We start from the raw sequence: 18,628 nt of genomic DNA on the forward strand, positions 1-18,628 counted from the left end.
ATTACACTATTTATTTTTCTGCTATGTACGGAATGTTTTGCAACATATATTAAGATATTTCAGTTAAACGAAAGGCAAACAGCGAAAGTTTGGCTACTGTAGTCTTCATCTTGAGGTTTTATGGCGTATCAACCTATAAGGCAGGTATCAACCTATACGGTAGATATGCCTGTACTAGATATTTTTCTCATGTTCACAACATTTTGGTATATAAAATTATATATTTAAATTAAACTGAAATCAAAGTGCGCAAATTTTACTAATAAAATCTTCATCTGAACGTTTTATGGCGTATCAACCTATACGGTAGGTATCAACCTGTACGGCAGATGGGCAATACTGACTGTAATATAACATTTTTTTTTCTTTTGCAATGTTTAATTGTTTTGCTGTATAAAATAAGAAATTAAGTTATTCTTAAGGCAAACAGCGCAAACTTGACCATAAAATACATCCTCTAGACGTATAATCGCGTATCAACCTATACGGCAGATATCAACCTTTACGGTAGATATGCTATAAAAACTATGCTAGTTATTTTTTGGGTATGTTTAAAACGCTTTGCTACGTACATTAAGACATTTCAGTTATACTGAAGACAAACAGGGCAAATTTTGCCACTAAAATCTTCGTCTCGACGTTTTATTGCGTATCAACCTGTACGGTAGGTGTCAACCTTATTTCAGTTTGATATTTAATGTTTAACCATGCCTTCAAAGTTTTAACTGTTATCTGATTCTCAAGTAAGTTTGCAGGTCTTTATAAGCAGATCTATGGAGTTTTTTTTTCTACCTATCTAAAACAGTATTCATTGTCAGATCATTTATCAAATCATAATTGACATTTTTAACTAACAAAGTACCGCAGAATGACATGATGAGCCGAAATAAGGTAGGTAGGCGGAGTCATCCTTATAGGTTGATACGCATCTGCTTAGGAGGCAGTAAACAGTTTTCAGCTGTTAGTGTCGAATTGGCCGGGGTGAAATTTACAAATAAGAGGGAATTTACGGAATGAAGTGCATATTTGAACTTGTAAATAATAATAATTGCTAGAATTGAAGTTTCAGCGGCTAGAATTGAGTTTCACTTATTTAAAGAAAATCAGTTGAGTAGCCTTGATCTTGATAGTATGACGTAATGACTTGCAGGAGCGTATACATGCTTCCTCTGAGCTGGCTTAAAGTGGGGTTGTCATTTTAGCAGGGGCCTCAGAAAAAGTGGAATAGTGAAAAAACGGTACGGATGGCCCATATATTTCAGCTTATTTTCAGATTTTACCGTGTTACTGGAGTATGGAACAGTGTAGCAATTGGGGCTATCATTTTCAGGGAATTTTCTGCAGCGATTGAAAAATTGGCAAATTTAGCTTTTTTCGTCATCAGTTTCCGCGACCGGGAGAGCACAAAATTCAGGTCTTGTAAACAGAAAACTAGATATTAGAGATGTATTGCAGATGGTTTGTAACGATAGACATACAGTGATGTTAATGTTGCAATATCTTTATTTCAGGTGTGTGGTTACAGACTTTTGTGTGAGGTTTTGAAAGTTAGGTAGGCGACTCTAGGCCGAGAAGCTCAGAAAACTGTTTACTGCCTCCTTAGAAGGTTGATATAAAGATTTATTGAACTTTTGGCCCGAAATGATCATTTGTTTTCACTTGCTATACGTATTCCTTAGAAATAGTGCTTCATTAAAGAAGAAGGTGTGCATAGACAAATCAGTGCAAGCGTCGGAAAGGCATTTCCTCAGAATCGAAACTGTATTGAATGGTAATTATCTGAACAATGTATTACAAAATCCGGATATACAATATTTGGATATTCATATTCATATTATGCTGTTGAAACCGGAAAAAAGTGTGGTCTGACCTTTAAATGAATATAAACCACTAAATCCAAAATTCTACTTTCATTTTAGGAATTCAAGTTGCTAGAGGTTCAGTAATCAATATCAGGGATTGAATTTAGCAGTCGCTAACTCGCGAAATTCGAGTAAGAATAAAAAATGCATGTAGAAAATCATGGCACTCAAATATTTTCGCAATCACATTCGAAAATCTTGGAATTCGCTCAGACTGTCCTTTTCTCTTTAAAAACTCCTTTGGAATAGTTAATGTACCAGTAATCAAGTGACGGCTTGTAGACGCTTGGCGCTTTATACAAATGTAATTTTCGATTATCTAAGTAAGTGTCTAGACTATTTTTATTTTCGTTTTGGTCGGTGATTCGCAAAGTTCTGTAGAAATGGATAGGAAAATAAGTTCCTTGCAAAAAGGCCGGCGGAGACCGTAAATGCTAGAAACACTCGGGGCAGTGACCTGAAAAAACCCTAAAACTTCCGAGTCCAGCCAAAAGTTCAAAGAATCATCGAGTACTATGGTTCGTATCGTATTTTCGAAACCAAAATGTCCCTGGCCTGTCTGGACCATGAACTTTTTTTATATAAAACCAAACAACAACAAAACAACTTAACAGCTTTTAAATAATTGCTAGTCGAACCCTTCATTTTGCTAGTGGAAAAAAATGGCACTAGCAAAAATTTGCTAGTGGACAGCATTCCCATTCACGCAAAAATCCGCGTAATTCACGCATAAAAAGTCACTAGCACGCATATTTTAAAATTCCACGGGTACAATGCACGCGTAAATAATCTGACAGAAAATACATTGTTCGTCCATAAGAGCCGAAATTCAAGTAACCAGACATTATTTTTGATCCGCACACGCAAATTACCGCATTACACACTGTTGACAATTTGCTATGTGTCAGGACGAGTTGAATTTACATGCCGATAGCATAATTTAAGCTCCGCCTACTCCAGGTACTTGTGAGATTTTCACGAGAACTGTGACAGCGAATCAAATTATTTGTAAAACTAGACGCGATAGTATTCAACCAATCAACAACGCTTTTACATCTTTGACACTTTCCGATAATTGTCAACATGTGCAATGTTTTTGGACGTTTTTTTCAACAAGTTGTTGAATAATTAAGTGGTCAGCTGGCATGTACTACACAATTATTTGGTCCCCATTGTAAAAGAAAGACTCGTAACCTGCTTGTTTATTAATATTTACAAAATGACCGGCATACTGACTTTCATCGGGCAATTTTCTACAAATTACTTTTCATTTTTACCAACGTCTGCTTGAATTTTTGAAAACAGTTTTTTTTTCAGAATTATGGAATAAAGAAAAACACATTGCATAGAAAATGACGTATCTAAGAAAATGAATGGTCACATCAACAGTTTTTATCCATAAACAAGAAAATTATAGCCATCTTTTCAAATTGCTTCACAAGCCTGCTGGGTGTCACTGTGTGTGTGTGGTGGGTGGGGGGGGGGGGGGGGGTATATTGAGTTAGAAATGATAAATTTCTATTTTTCAACTAGAAGTCTCTCCACTTTTCTATAAGGAGAAGTGACTTCTACGCTGTATCCCTGCAGTGCATGTGTAAAACAAACCACTGTCATTATAACACAGGCTGAATAAAGTCACTTCCCATATACTTCTTTATAACTTTGTTTCAGTTGGAACATTTTCTTGAATTTGTATGGTTTGTACCCAACTTTTTTATCATGTACCCACATTTTCTGAAGTATGTGGGTACATGTACCCACTTTTCAAAAAGTCAGTGGGAATGCTGAGTGGAAAAAAGTTAAATTCGATCCCTGCAATATACTTGTGTGTGTATTGTTAATATGTACTGTGCTACCAGTGTATATGACAATTGCCGGGGATGAGCTGTAATTAATTGTCATAAAGTTGCCATAATTTTTGTTTGTTTTTCTTTTCGTGTGAGAGCTCCCTGCAGATTTTATTTTTGGTTTTAATGACACTTTTCTGGGTACCTTTATCCTGCTTTTCTAAAGGAAGTGTCTAGGGGTACGGATTCGTACCCTAGAATCTGATTGTAGAGGTACGGATCCGTACCTTTGGACAAACCTATTAGGGGTTTTCTAGGGGATACAGACCTTTTCCTAGAGATTTAGGGTTATTTATGTCTTAAATTTTGTTGAAAATGAAATAAAAAATAAGACTTAACCAGTGTTTACTTAAAACTTGGATCTAGATGGTTTACAGATACATGTACCAGCGTTCACCCGATTTTTTATAGGGCTGTCATTGATTGGGTCTTAGGCATATCGACGATACCGATATATCAGAAGACAAATATCGATGATACATCGATATATCGATTATTAAGTTAGATTAACAACCTATTTGTTCATATGCATACCATATACCTTCCTGTAAATGCTATTTTAGTTTTATTGCCTACTTTTCATATTACTGTTTGATTGTGTTGTATTTGTATTTATGAAAATAAAAGAAAAATAAAAATTAATAAAATCTTTCATTTTTATTTTGCCTTCACTTCTCTTTTGCATTTATCTAAATTTACAACTTTATAAGCTTAATTGTTTTTGAGGGTCTGAGTGTTTATCTGGATAGTGTTTTCTCTCTGTAAAATATCGATTTTTGAAAATGGGAATCGATAATCGATCGACAAAAAAATATCGTTGATACATCGATATCGTTTCTATCGATGACAGCCCTAATTTTTTACCTTCTCTTTCAAAACCTAAATAACCGAGGAACTCCAGATGAATAGACTGCTCTGTGCTGATTAGTTTGTTGTAAAATAAAGTGTTGATAACAGATAAATGAATGCATCTAACACTTAAATGAATTCTATTTGAAACTTAAATCAATTCTGTTTGAAATTCAGCAGAAAAAAATAAATTAGGCATAAAAATATGCACCTATTTATTTTAATATTTATAAGATATAATGATAATCATCACAGAACTGTTTAATAATCAATTAATCGAAATTAACTAAAAGAAACTGTTTGTGAAAACGTCACTTGTATCTCGTAACGGCTACCAAATCAAATGTGTGGAAAACATAAATACCCTAAGTGTTAATTAGCATTAAAAATAGTTTTCCCCCAACATAATTAACATTATTTTGTTTAATCTTTATATCTTTTTTTCCTGCCAGTTCGAATCCACATGATTTATTTGGTGTTCCTCGGTTATTTACGTTTCAAAAAGAAATGTAACAAATTGGGCGAACATTGTTATCTGTAAACCATCTAGATCCAAGTTTAAGGTGAATTCTGATGAAGTCTTATTTGTTATTTCATTTTCAAAAAAAATTTAAATGTAAATTACCCTTTATCTCTAGAAAAACGGAGGTCTGTACCCCTAGAAAACCCCTAACAGGCTTGTCTAGAGGTACGGATCAGTACCTCTAGAATCAGAATCTAGAGGTATGGATCCGTACCCCTAGACATTTCCATTTCTAAAATGGACTGGTCCATCATTCAATTTGGGCATTACCATTTATTATTTGAAGGGGTGTTCAATGGAATGTTATGGACGTGCAGATTGATCTTGGTCTGCACTGGTCGCACAGGCGGTATCACTTGCCACCAGTAGGCTAAAGGTTAAAGTCATTTAGTGAATCGTAATGCAATGTTTTTATGTACTTATTAAACAAAACTGCTAAAGTTTTAAACTTAAGACCTAAAAACAGTCTCATTTCTGGTCACCTGACCGACTGTAATTTTTTACCCCCGACCGTAACTCTTTTTTGGCCCAAAAAGATTGATCTATGAAAAAAATGTGGCGCCGCAGATTTTGACCTGTGAAAATTGAGAAAAACTTGCATCTGACCCGCACAAAAAATGCCCCATGCGACGGCTAGGCCCGCGGAAATTTTCTTTGATGTGTCTCAAGTTTGAAAGTTCTGCCCCTTGTCAGTCAAAATCCTGGTGGTTTTCAATATTGCTCGCTGCCAAAAACGGAAGTATGGCAGTAGGCGGAGTGTCATATTTTAATTAGCTGCTGACAGATGTCAGTCACGCCACGTGCCAACACTCGCAGTTTGTATTTAGTACAATAATGTACGTCATTATCAAAGGTGTTGATTGATCATAGTGTGACTCTTTTCGAAAACAATACGGACTGTACCAAACTTATAGATTACCTGTTTACATATCGAGCTCTGAATGAAAAGTGAGAGTATGTATAAGGCACAAAACAACACTTAAATCTGGCTGCTAATTGGTCGATCTTAGATGACGTTTGTTTACTCGCCAAAAATCCCAGCGTAAAACAAGTATTGTTTAAGAATAACATACTTAAAGGCACTCGCTACAGTTTTTCCGGACGGGTCGATATTTACCCCAACACCGTGGCAATTTGGTTTCGATGTAGCTCACTACAGTGTTGGTGCGGTCTTCTGCGCATGCCCGGAAGTGATTATCTAATGTCGCGTACGGCAAAAATTCGCAAATTATTGTATGTTCGCATGCATTTAATGTACAAAATGTATAATATACTGACTAAAGGTTAGGGTAAGTATCACCATGGTTACAAAATATATACATTTAAAGTACTTTCAGTTCAAATTGCTTCAGTCCGACATATACTGGTGTCCGTTATTTATACCAACGCTCCAACTCTGCATTGAGTCACAGCTGTTTCTAATCCCGTACCGTACTCGTACCATACATTCGTAAACTATAGGTTTTGTTAAAAAAAACGGGGGAAACTTTCATCGTTCTGTGCCATCAAAATGCTTCAGAAACACCTTAAAATCCGATTATTAAGAAACCTGCCGTTGATAATTTTATATATACATTTCTAAGTCATTTGCTCAAACACTGAAAGAGTATTTCGTGCCAACCTGCATTGTATAAATGCCCGCCACACCCCACCTCGTTGTAATTTGATTTAAGCGAAATCTAATATGGTGACCTATCAATTTTCTTTTTGTTTTAGATTAGGTAGACATAACCAAAGGTATGTGCAGAGTTTGATTAAATTCTATTATGTGAAACTAGATAAAATAGCAGAAGTACCAACTTAAAACTGACAAAAATATGCAAAAATAGCCCTTGGGTCTGCTTAACAAGTATTCCTTCCTTTACAAAATCATGTTCTTTTGAATTCTCTGAGCATGTTTCAAATAGATATATTGTTTTCCATTATAAAAATGCTTAGATAATCAAATTTATGCTGATTATTGTACTTTACTGAAATATATTTTAGGATTACAGAAATTTTGAAAAATGTTTAAAATAGCAGCATATCTAGGGGCAAATTAAATTGAAACAAAGCTGGTGACCTAGTATTTTTATTTCATTTTTCAATACATCATAACATGATCTTTTAATATAAAACATTTCATCAAAATCTATTATTGAGAAAAAAATTACGAAACTGTAGCGAGCGTCTTTAAATTATTAAAATTTTGTTCAAATTATTGCCCGACACAATACGATGTATTTATGCCTTTACTCCCTGTTGACAGCCGTTGATTGTAATTTTTACAGCAATGCTCAGGTGAGTTTTTCTGATTGCTCGATGTCCGGCGTCCGTTGTCCGTCGTCTGTCGTCTGTCAACATTTAGCTTGTGTATGCGATAGAGGCTGTATTTTTCAACTGATCTTCATGAAATTTGGTCAGAATGATTACCTTGATGAAATCTAGGCCGAGTTTGAAAATGGGTCATCTGGGATCAAAAACTAGGTCACTAGGTCAAATCGAAGAAAAACCTTGTTTATGCGATAGAGGCTGTATTTTTCAATTAATCTTCATGAATATTGGTCAGAATGATAACCTTGATGAAATCTAGGCCGAGTTCGAAATGGGTCATCTCAGATCAAAAACTAGGTCACTAGGTCATATCAAAGAAATACCTTGTGTGTGCGATAGAGGCTGTATTTTTCAATTAATCTTCATGAATTTTGGTCAGAATGATAATCTTGATGAAATCTAGGCCGAATTCGAAAACGGGTCATCTCGGGTGAAAAACTAGGTCACTAGGTCAAATCAAAGAAAAACCTTGTGTATGCGATAGAAGCTGTATTTTTCAATTAATCTTCATGAATTTTGGTCAGAATGATAACCTTGATGAAATCTAGGCAGAGTTCGAAAATGGGTCATCTCGGGTCAAAAACTAGGTCACTAGGTCAAATCAAAGAAAAACCTTGTGTATGCGATAGAGGCTGTATTTTTCAATTAATCTTCATGAATATTGGTCAGAATGATTGCCTTGATGAAATCTAGGCCGAGTTCGAAAATGGGTCATCTGGGATCATAAACTAGGTCACTAGTTCAAATCAAAGAAAAACCTTTTGTATGCGATAGAGGCTGTATTTTTCAATTGATCTTCATGACATTTAATCAGAATGATTGCGTTGATGAAATATAGGTCAAATTTGAATATGGGTCATCTGGGGTCAAAAAGTAGGTCACTAGGTCAAATCTAAGAAAAACTTTGTGTATGCGATAGAGGCTATATTTTTCGATTGATCTTCCTGAAATTAAGTTAGAATGATTGCCTTGATGAAATCTAGGTTGAGTTTGAATATGGGTCATCTGAGGTCAAAAACTATGTCACTAGGTCAAATTAAAGAAAAACCTTATGTATGCGATAGAGGCTGTATTTTTATGCCCCCCTTTGAAAAAGGAGGGGTATATTGTTTTGCAGATGTCGGTCGGTCGGTCGGTCGGAATGTAGATCTATCCGTTTCCGGATGATAACTCAAGAACGCTTGGGCCTAGGATCATGAAAGTTGATAGGGAGGTTGGTCATCACCAGTAGATGACCCCTATTGATTTTGAGGTCTGTATGTCAAAGGTCAAGGTCACAGTGACCCTGAATAGTAAAACGGTTTCCGGATGATAACTCAAGAACACTTGGGCCTAGGATCATGAAAGTTGATAGGGAGGTTGGTCATGACCAGCAGATGACCCCTATTGATTTTGAGGTCAGTATGTTAAAGGTCAAGGTCACAGTGACCCTGAACAGTAAAACAGTTTCCGGATGATAACTCAAGAACGCTTAGGCCTAGGATCACGAAAGTTGATAGGGAGGTTGGTCATGACCAGCAGGTGACTCCTATTGATTTTGAGGTCAGTATGTCAAAGGTCAAGGTCACAGTGACCAGGAACAGTAAAATGGTTTCCAGGCAATAACTCAAGAACGCTTGGGCCTAGTGTCAGGAAAAGTGATAGTTAGGTTGGCCATGACCAGCAGATGACCCCTATTGATTTTGAGGTCAGTATGTTAAAGGTCAAGGTCACAGTGACCCTGAACAGTAAAACAGTTTCCGGATGATAACTCAAGAACGCTTAGACCTAGGATCACGAAAGTTGATAGGGAGGTTGGTCATGACCAGCAGGTGACCCCTATTGATTTTGAGATCATTAGGTCAAAGGTCAAGGTCACATTGGCCAGGAAGAGTTAAATGGTTTCTGATCTTCTTGTCCAAAACCATAGGGCCTAGGGCTTTGATATTTGGTATGTAGCAAAATCTAGTGGTCCTCTACCAAGATTGTTCAGATTATTTCCCTGGGGTCAAATATGGCCCCACCCCTAGGGTCACATGGTTTATATAGCCTTATATAGGAAAAAACTTTGAAAAACCTCTTGTCCAAAACCACAGGGCCTAGGGCTTTGATATTTTGTATATGACATCATCTAGTGATCCTCTACAAAGATTATTCAAATTATTAGTCCCCTACTGGTTGAAAACCAGTTTCGGGGACTATAGGAATGCACTTTTCCGTCATTCCGTCCATCCGTCTGTCCGTCCGTCCGTCTGTCCATCCGTCCGTCCGTCCGCAATTTCGTGTCCGGTCCATAACTCTGCCATCCATGAAGGGATTTTAATATTACTTGGCACAAATGTTCCCCATGATGAGACGACGTGTCATGCGCAAAACCCGGACCCCTAGCTCAAAGGTCAAGGTCACAATTGGAGGTCAAAGGTCAACAGGGCTTTTTTCCTGTCCGGTCCACAACTCTCCCATCCTTGAAGGGATTTTAGTATTACTTGGCACAAATGTTCCCCATGATGAGATGATGTGTCATGCGCAAATCCCGGACCCCTAGCTCAAAGGTCAAGGTCACAGTTGGAGGTCAAAGGTCAACAGGGCTTTTTTCCTGTCTGGTCCATAACTCTCCCATCCATGAAGAGATTTTAATATTACTTGGCACAAATGTTCCCCATGAGGAGACGACGTGTCGTGCGCAAAACCTGGACCCCTAGCTTAAAGGTCAAGGTCACAATTGGAGGTCAAAGGTCAACAAGGCTTTTTTCCTGTCCGGTCCATAACTTTCCCATCTATGAAGGGATTTTAATATTACTTGGCACAAATGTACCTCATAATAAGACGATGTGTCGTGCACAACTTTCAGACCCCTAGCTCAAAGGTCAAGGTCACACTTAGCAGTCAAATGTTAACATAGCATGAACAGGGTCTGTTTCGTGTCCGGTCCATAACTCTGACATTCATTAAGGAATTTTAATATCACTTAGCACAAGTGTTCCCCATGATGAGACGACATGTCATGCGCAAATCCCAGACCCCTAGCTCAAAGGTCAAGGTCACAGTTGGGGGTCAAAGGTCAACATAGTTTTTTTCCTGTCCTGTCCATAACTCTGCCATCCATGAAGGGATTTTAATATTACTTGGCACAAATGTTCCCCATGATGAGACAACATGTCATGCGCAAAGCCCAGACCCTTAGCTCAAAGGTCAAGGTCACAGTTGGAGGTCAAAGGTCAATAAGGTTTTTTCCCTGTCCGATCCAGAACTCTGTCATCCATCAAGGGATTACAATATTACTTGGCATAAATGTTTCCCATGATGAGACGACGTGTCATGCGCAACACCCAATACCCTAGCTTAAATGTCAAGGTCACACTTTGAGATCAAAGGTCAAGAGGATTTTTTTCCTGTCCGGTCTATAACTTTGTCATGCAAAGCAGGATTTAGATATCAGTTGGCACAAATATTCCCCTGGATGAGACAACATGTCATGCGCAAGAACCAGGTCCCTAGGTCTAAGGTCAAGGTCATATTTAGAGGTCAAAGGTCAAATTCAAGAATGACTTTGTACGGAACATTTCTTCTTCATGCATGGAGGGATTTTGATGTAACTTGGACCAAATGTTCACCACCATGAGGCACCCTTGTTTTTAGAATTACGTCCCTTTGTTTTACTATAAATAGATTTTATTGTAACTTTTTTATTACTGGCGGTAGAGAAAAATCGAGACCACTTTTCTGTGGTACAGCATGCATGTTACATCCAATTTTTAGGTGTATTTTGACCTATCTCTACCTGGTAAAGAGTTTCTTGTGGACTTATATTATATAGATTTTTTTTTTTTTTTTTTTTAAAGATTAATTTCCCTTTGTTGTTACTATAAATAACTTACATGATAACATTTTTATAATCAGCCAAAAAAATTCAATATGAAAACAACTGTAGGTTTTTATATATATAAATTTTAATCCAAGTGTTTTGTTATAACATATTGTATATATAGTACAATATTGTTTATACATCATTGACAGATATCAGTTCATTATGTTATACAGCAGTAGAGAAAATTAGGTGCCTTCCAGTAGGGGACTTTGTATTGCATGGCAATACTTCATTCACTTGTTCCCCAAGGGTCAAATATGGCTCCGCCCTGTGGGTCACATGGTTTACATATACTTATTTACAGTGTGCATATAATTTCTGTTCCTTGTGCAATTACTAAATGCATCAAGGGGGGCATTTCGTGTTCGACGAGCTCTTGTTCAATTGATATTCATGAAATTTCCTCAGAATGATTGCCTTGATTAAATCTACGTTGAGTTTGATTATGGGTCATTGGACTCAAAAAGTAGGTCACTAGGTCAAATCAAAGGAAACCCTTCTGTATGCGATAGAGGCTGTATTTTTCAATTAATCTTCATGAAATTTGGTCAGAATGATTGCCTTGATGTAATCTAGGTCAAGTTCAATTATGGGTCATCTGGGTCAAAAAGTAGGTCACTAGGTTAAATCAAAGAAAAACCTTGTGTATGTGATAGCGGCTGTATTTTTCAACTGATCTTCATGAAATTTTGTCAGAATGATAGCCTTGATGAAATCTAGGTCAAGTTCAAATATGGGTCGTCTGGGTTTAAAAACTAGGTCACTAAGTCAAATCAAGGAAAAACCTTGTGTTATGCAATATGGACTGCATTTTACACTGGATTTCATAAAATTTGGTCAGAATGGTTGGCTTGATGCAATCTAGGTCAAGTTCGAATATGGGTAGTCTGGGGTCAAAAACTAGGTCACTAGGTCAAATCAAAGAAAATACTTATTTATACTCAAGATTGTTTGCTCCAATTTTAATAATTGGTCAGAATATTTTTTTCCATGAAATCATTAGGTCAAATATGTTTACACTAGCTGTTATGGTGTGTTTCTCAGGTGAGCGACCTAGGGCCATCTTGGCCCTCTTGTTTAATCGGCCAGTTAATGTACATTCAAAATAGCACTTGATTGCTTCTGTTGCAATTTCTTTAATCAAGTCGCACATCAGCAACTGAACACGTAGCATCAAACAAACAGTCGCAATTCCTTTAATCCGTAAGATAAATGCGTTTCATGTATACACACAATAAACAGCAAGTTTCATCACCTTTTGTAATTACATGCATAACGATAAACACTGCAGACACCTTACACATTAGAATTCTTTTGACAGTCGAGTGGGCGGAGTTAACGCTTCAGGCACAAGTTGACACAACATCGCGTATTCCCTTTGTTGTTGGTTGGAAATTTTGCGGGCGAAATTGATTTCAAAGCGAAGTTCGGGCATAGAAAGCGACTTCTTTGCTCGACCCCGGAGATAATATTGGCGATAATTTTACAATACGTATACAACTTGTACGACAGCACAGACCGTGGGCAGAATCAAGTTTTCCTCTACAGCACCTGGGTAATTCATTTATTGAAATTGGCCGTAGTAGAAATAAATTTTGAAGTAATTTATAATAAAATCAAGAGAAAACATAATATTATGATTGATAAATAAGATCATGTTGAAGGAGGCTTGTTAAAAGTTTATCGACTTTTTACACGCCAATTGAAAATGTTCAAAATAGCGACTTACAGTAGTGCAACACATGCCTGTTATTTTTAAATAAAGTTGTTTTGGTATCATTTTGAAGCTAAAACACTGAATTAGTTAAATATATACATGCTTATACTATTGAACAGACAGATTTCCTACATAATTAGCCGAGCTGAACTTTTGGCAGTCGTAACAGGATCATTTTTTGAACCACAAACTAATCAAACCCACAGGCCTGGAAAAGGGAAGTTATTGTTTATCCAGTATTTCTGAATCAGAAACTCCATAGCAAGTGACATGTACAAGTGGTTTACTAAAAAAAAAAAAAAATCCCGACCTACCACCCTATATTTTTTATGCCGGTGACCAGAAACAAGACTAATTTTTTTTTTGGCCTGAATTTATTACCCCTCTGGCTGTGCCACCATATTTTTGTTTGTTTGTTTTGGGTTTAATGCCATTTTTAACAGTATTTCAGTTATGTAATGGCAGGCAGTTAACCTATTTGATGTTCCTAGAACTGTATCAGTACAAACCTGTTCTCATCAAGTAACTGCAAACTTCCCCACATGAATCAGAGGTGGAAGACGAATGATATCAGACACAATGTCATTTATCAGATCGTCATGGAGAACATACGCCTCGCCCAGGGATCGAACTCACGACCCGCGAGATCCATAGATCTGTGCTCTCCCTATTGAGCTAAGCGGGTACGACTGTATCATAAGGCGGGAAAGCACAAGGTATATACATGTAAAACGTGTAATATGATGCAATAACTATATAAGTGCTGAATACTACAGGTAGGTTGTGACATGCAAAGTGCATGAACCAGGTTAGAGGTCAAGGTCACAAATGGAGCTCAAGACAAAGATCAAATCTGTTCATCATATTTTTTATGACTGGAGCATAGTTACTTGACGTTAAGTCTTAAGTTTCTTGTGTTTTAGTATTCAGTCACTGCTCCCACACTGAACCCCACAACCCACTGTCGCATTACTCATCCCAATGTCCACCAACAAACACACCACAAAAAATTTTAAGAGTTTTCTTCTCTTTCTTTTAGATAGAGCTTTAGGTGTATATTGATCTGCTTTGCGGAGCTGTTGTTAAAGCTCACATACTACCCAACATTTAATAATGTGGCAGTTGAGTCCAATAAGGCCAGGGGTGTTCAAAGATTATCCGTCATAGATCTTTTGTAAAGCAAATATTGGATTTACCTGTATTGGAAAATAAACAGTCGATTGTATTGAGGTCAACTGCCACATTATCAAAGTTTATTAGTACCCGACATTTGTTTGAGTCAATAAATGAATTAATGATATACTTAGATGAACCATTTTATTTATTTATTTATTTTTTTTTTGGATTTAACGTCGCACCGACACATGATAGGTCATATGGCGACTTTCCAGCTTTAATGGTGGAGGAAGACCCCAGGTGCCCCTCCGTGCATTATTTCATCACGAGCGGGCACCTGGGTAGAACCACCGACCTGAACCATTTTAAGATATCAAATTATTTATATATAGTGAATTGGCACCATACAAAGAACTTATAAATTTGTCATCATCTTATAGCTTGAAGTGTCTCTTCCCTGCAGCTTTTCGTGTTTGATTATAGTTGTAGAAAGATTTACCTTGAAAAAAGCATAGATTGTCCATGTTTATATAAATAATAAATTATATGACAGTAAAGAGCTGTCTCCATTTCTGCAAGTGTGTATTTCAAAGACTCGATCATAAGAACAAATTTTTATGATCTTTACATATATCTGCCAAGTATCATAAAAAGCTTTGACCTTCATGAATTCTCTGGTTGGTTCCTGAACTTAACGAGAAATTTTAGGAATTCTCTTCAACTTCAACTTTCTTATTATAATCAAAGGGGGCCTCTGTGGCCAAGTTGTTAAGTTCGCTGACCAGATCACTTGCTCCTCATCGATGTGTGTGCTTGTTAATCAGTTAAATTCTTAATTCAAAAATTTGAAGAACATAATTATGTTTTTGTCTATTTCCAGCTGTAAACAAACATAAAAGAAAAGACAGGCAGCGTGACAGAGGTCAACATACACGGAGAATCATGTACGAGGACCTCTACTCTGATTCGGACTCCGACACTGATGGTTTTGTGCTTTCATCAGCTGTCAATCCGGGCACGGTATATGATCATGAAGCAAGCCAGTTTGTTCCAGAACCTGTTGCTGTTCAGAAAACAGGTAAGGATTTTATCAAATTACAGCTCATTCCTGCTGTATGAACTTTTCATAGTCATCAGTTGATTTTATATACTAGGCAAAATATTAAACCATATTATAAAATACTGGAAGTAGAAAATAGAAGAAAAAATAGTTCCAGCAGTATGATATTGCCTGTTAAAAATGATCAAACAGTAATATGGGCATCTGAATAAACCCATAACCTGTTGTTAGCTCACCAGAGTTCAAAATGCTCAAGGTGAGCTTTTGTTCTAAATCACTGTCTATCCAGTGCATTAATAATATTGTTAACATTTGGGAGAATAGAAATATCCCAAAAAAACCCAGTACAGGGCCATATTTTCAACAGGTTGGGTCATTGGTGGGCCGGTGGTCTAGTGATAACACGCTTGACTGTCAATCCAGAGGGGGCCTCCGTGGCCGAGTGGTTAAGGTCGCTGACTTCAAATCACTTGCCCCTCATCGATGTGGGTTCGAGCCTCACTCGGGGCGTTGAATTCTTCATGTGAGGAAGCCATCCAGCTGGCTTACGGAAGGTCGGTGGTTCTACCCAGGTGTCCACTCCTGATGAAATAATGCACGGAGGGGCACCTGGGGTCTTCCTCCACCATTAAAGCTGGAAAGTCGCCATATGACCTATCATGTGTCGGTGCGACGTTAAATCCAACAACATGTCAATCCAGAGGTCCAGGGTTCGAATCCCGGTCCAGGCATTGGAAGTTTCTGAGATGCTCTTGAGTGTGTCCCACTTAACTAAGAGGTCTCTACTAGTTTATCCCAGGAAAGACTGCTTCGCATGAATCGATGCTATACACCGGGCACTTTAAAAGAACCAGACTATTTGCAAAGAGCTAGGCTAAGTTAGCTGGACAGGCTTGTATCTAAAAATGATTTCTCTCTGTCTGTTCTGGGGCTTTATCTCACTCTGTCCCTCTTGTCAGATCGCTCTGTACTAGTAGAGGATGAATTTCACACCCTGGTAGGCTGCATTTGCCATATGCAAAGCGCCTTTGAACGTGTTTATCATGAAAAGGGCACTATATAAATCTGGTATAATAATAATGTTATTTAGGTAAAGTAGCGTTTAAAATCCATTTGCTGATCATTTTGCTGCTGACAGCTGTTGATCTGCTGAACAATAAAAAATCCATTTCTTTTTCTGTATAAGCAAGCAGGTTTTGTTTTTCAAAGATGAAAGTTTTGGAAACAACATGCCGAAGACCTACAGATCAATTTGGCACAGCCTAATGAAAACTTTAAAGGCTTCTTGTCAGTTATGGCTGCCATGACTTTAAGATATTTTTACACAAAATGGTCCTATGTCACAGAGTCTTAAACAAAATTTCATTCTATTTAGATTGTTAAAAAACATTGTTGCTAGAAGGCTTAGTCACTTTCCCAGTACCGGTATGCGTGTACATGTAGAAGAGAACTTTAAAGATTTTCTTGTCAGAAACTGCTGGCTTGATTTTAGAATGATTTTACACAATTCTTCCTTGTGGAAACCTTACAAAAAGATTGTTTAACCCTTATCATGCTAGACACAGCTGATTATGCTTTTGCGACCTGTGTAGTCTGATCATGATCTGCACTGTTCGCCATTCAGTCAGTATCTTTTTGGTAAACACCCCTTTTAACAGTTAAAGGTATTGCCCAAATTGAAAGATGGACTGAGTCTTTTAGAATACTTTTCTTTATATATACATGTAAATATACTGTACTTCATGTTTATGTTACAGAGGCAGACAGAACAACAAGTGCCCAAAAGAATGCTGTTCCAACCAATGTGAGACAGGGTTTTGAGAAACAAGCACTGAGTCATCATCTTGCAGCACAGGCAACGCAGTACAAACCTGCTGGCCGAGGTTTTGGTAGAGGTCTTGCATCTGGTAAACTTCAGCAGGAAATGGGTGCTGGCAAGGTTAAAGCAACATCAGAAACTCCACAGTCATTTAGTACTCATGGTAATGTAGATAAAGGACCTGCTTCTTCATCTTACAAGACTGGCTCATATGGTAGAGGCAGGGCTAGAAAATTTCAGGCACCTAATACTCAGGGAAATAAAAGTCCTGGACGAAGTGGTAATAAACAGTCTGATATGAATAGATTAAATGAAATTGATGAAGTATGTAAACATCCACAAAGTATTGGAGGCAGCTTTGATAGAGTATTACCTGAATCTAGTGGTGCTCAGACAGATGAGGGACCAGGTTGGGAAGAAGAAACTGTATCAAGCACAGAACAGTATGTTGTCAAGCCAAAAACTTATGTTCCTAAACAGTTTAAATCAGAGACTGTAAACTTTCAAGATGTACGTGCAGCAAATCCTGATATATCAGCAAAATGGTTGGCTCAGAAACTGGCTCAAAAGCCAGTACAACAAAGTGAAGCAGAAATGCAGCAAATTATTACACATTTAGAACAGATGTGGACAGATGATACCAGAAAGGACAAGTCAAATAGGGATATTGCGCAATACTTGTCTAATGTGTTCTCCAAGTCAGTTAATCCATTTGCTTTAGCGGTGTTTTTAATAGACAAAGCTAAGGACACCCATACTGCTAAAACTACAACATTGTCCTTTCTGATTATGAAAGAGTTTGATAAATGGTGTAAAATGAATAGAAATAGACTGGATATTGAAAAGCTGATCTCCAAAGACATTCAGATGCAAATTTATGATATTTGTACTAGAAATCACTTGACAATGTTTGATATGGCAGTAAGATGTTTTCACCTTTGTTACCAAGATAACGATCATTTTCTTCCAAAGATTCGTGATTTCGTAGGTAATAAGAAATTCAAGGAGGCAGCACAATGTACCGGCAAGCTTGGACTTCAGCACCATTTTGATATGAGTGAAATAGTGCTGCCATTGATACTACAGGACAAAATAAACTTGCTTGAGACTTATGTCTGCGGGTTTCCTGAGCATCAAGAGACGCTTGTCCAGTATCTGGACCATCTATGTGATAAGGAAACAGACTTGGAGCTTGTGCAGAGTTCTATACCAAAGGTGACTGGCGTGAAAAGAGAAAAGTTTCAGAAGAAACCGCTCAGTAAACTGGCAGTGAGACTGCTGAAGCTATATAAAATACCTCAAGGTAATCTATACATACTTCGACCAGTGATATGTAAGAAATAACACTCCAGTGAATTAACCTAATTAGTGAAAAAGTGCTCTGTCTGTGAATTTAAAGTCTGTTGTTCATGGAATGTTGTAGTAGGTACATATTTCAGCATAGTTTGCATATCCAAAAATAGTGGCGTGAGAGCAACACCCCTACCATTTGTCTTTCACAAAATTATCATCATTTTAAGAAGAATATAATTGTGTAACTGAATTCTTAACTGCAACAGTGGACTATTTTTATCCATGGAATGTGGGTTCACCAAATATTTGATTTGCAGATTCCAATTATGAACAGAATACTCAGATTCATAGTTTTGCTAAAATGCTGTCTTGTTGGGACAGA

General features: G+C 37.3%; 1 protein-coding gene across 1 annotated transcript; it reads left to right on the forward strand.

Moving 5' to 3' along the window:
• Positions 1 to 1,607: 1,607 nt before the first annotated feature.
• Positions 1,608 to 18,256, forward strand: LOC128552358 (uncharacterized; the record flags this gene model as incomplete). The annotated part of the gene is made up of 3 exons (XM_053533385.1): positions 1,608 to 1,771; positions 14,955 to 15,152; positions 16,892 to 18,256. Coding segments are annotated over exons 1-3 (1,693 nt in total), but the record flags the coding sequence as incomplete, so codon positions are not given.
• Between the last annotated feature and the right edge of the window lie 372 nt (positions 18,257 to 18,628).

Source organism: Mercenaria mercenaria, unplaced genomic scaffold (genome assembly GCF_021730395.1).
Source record: "Mercenaria mercenaria strain notata unplaced genomic scaffold, MADL_Memer_1 contig_2461, whole genome shotgun sequence".
NCBI lineage: Eukaryota > Metazoa > Mollusca > Bivalvia > Venerida > Veneridae > Mercenaria > Mercenaria mercenaria.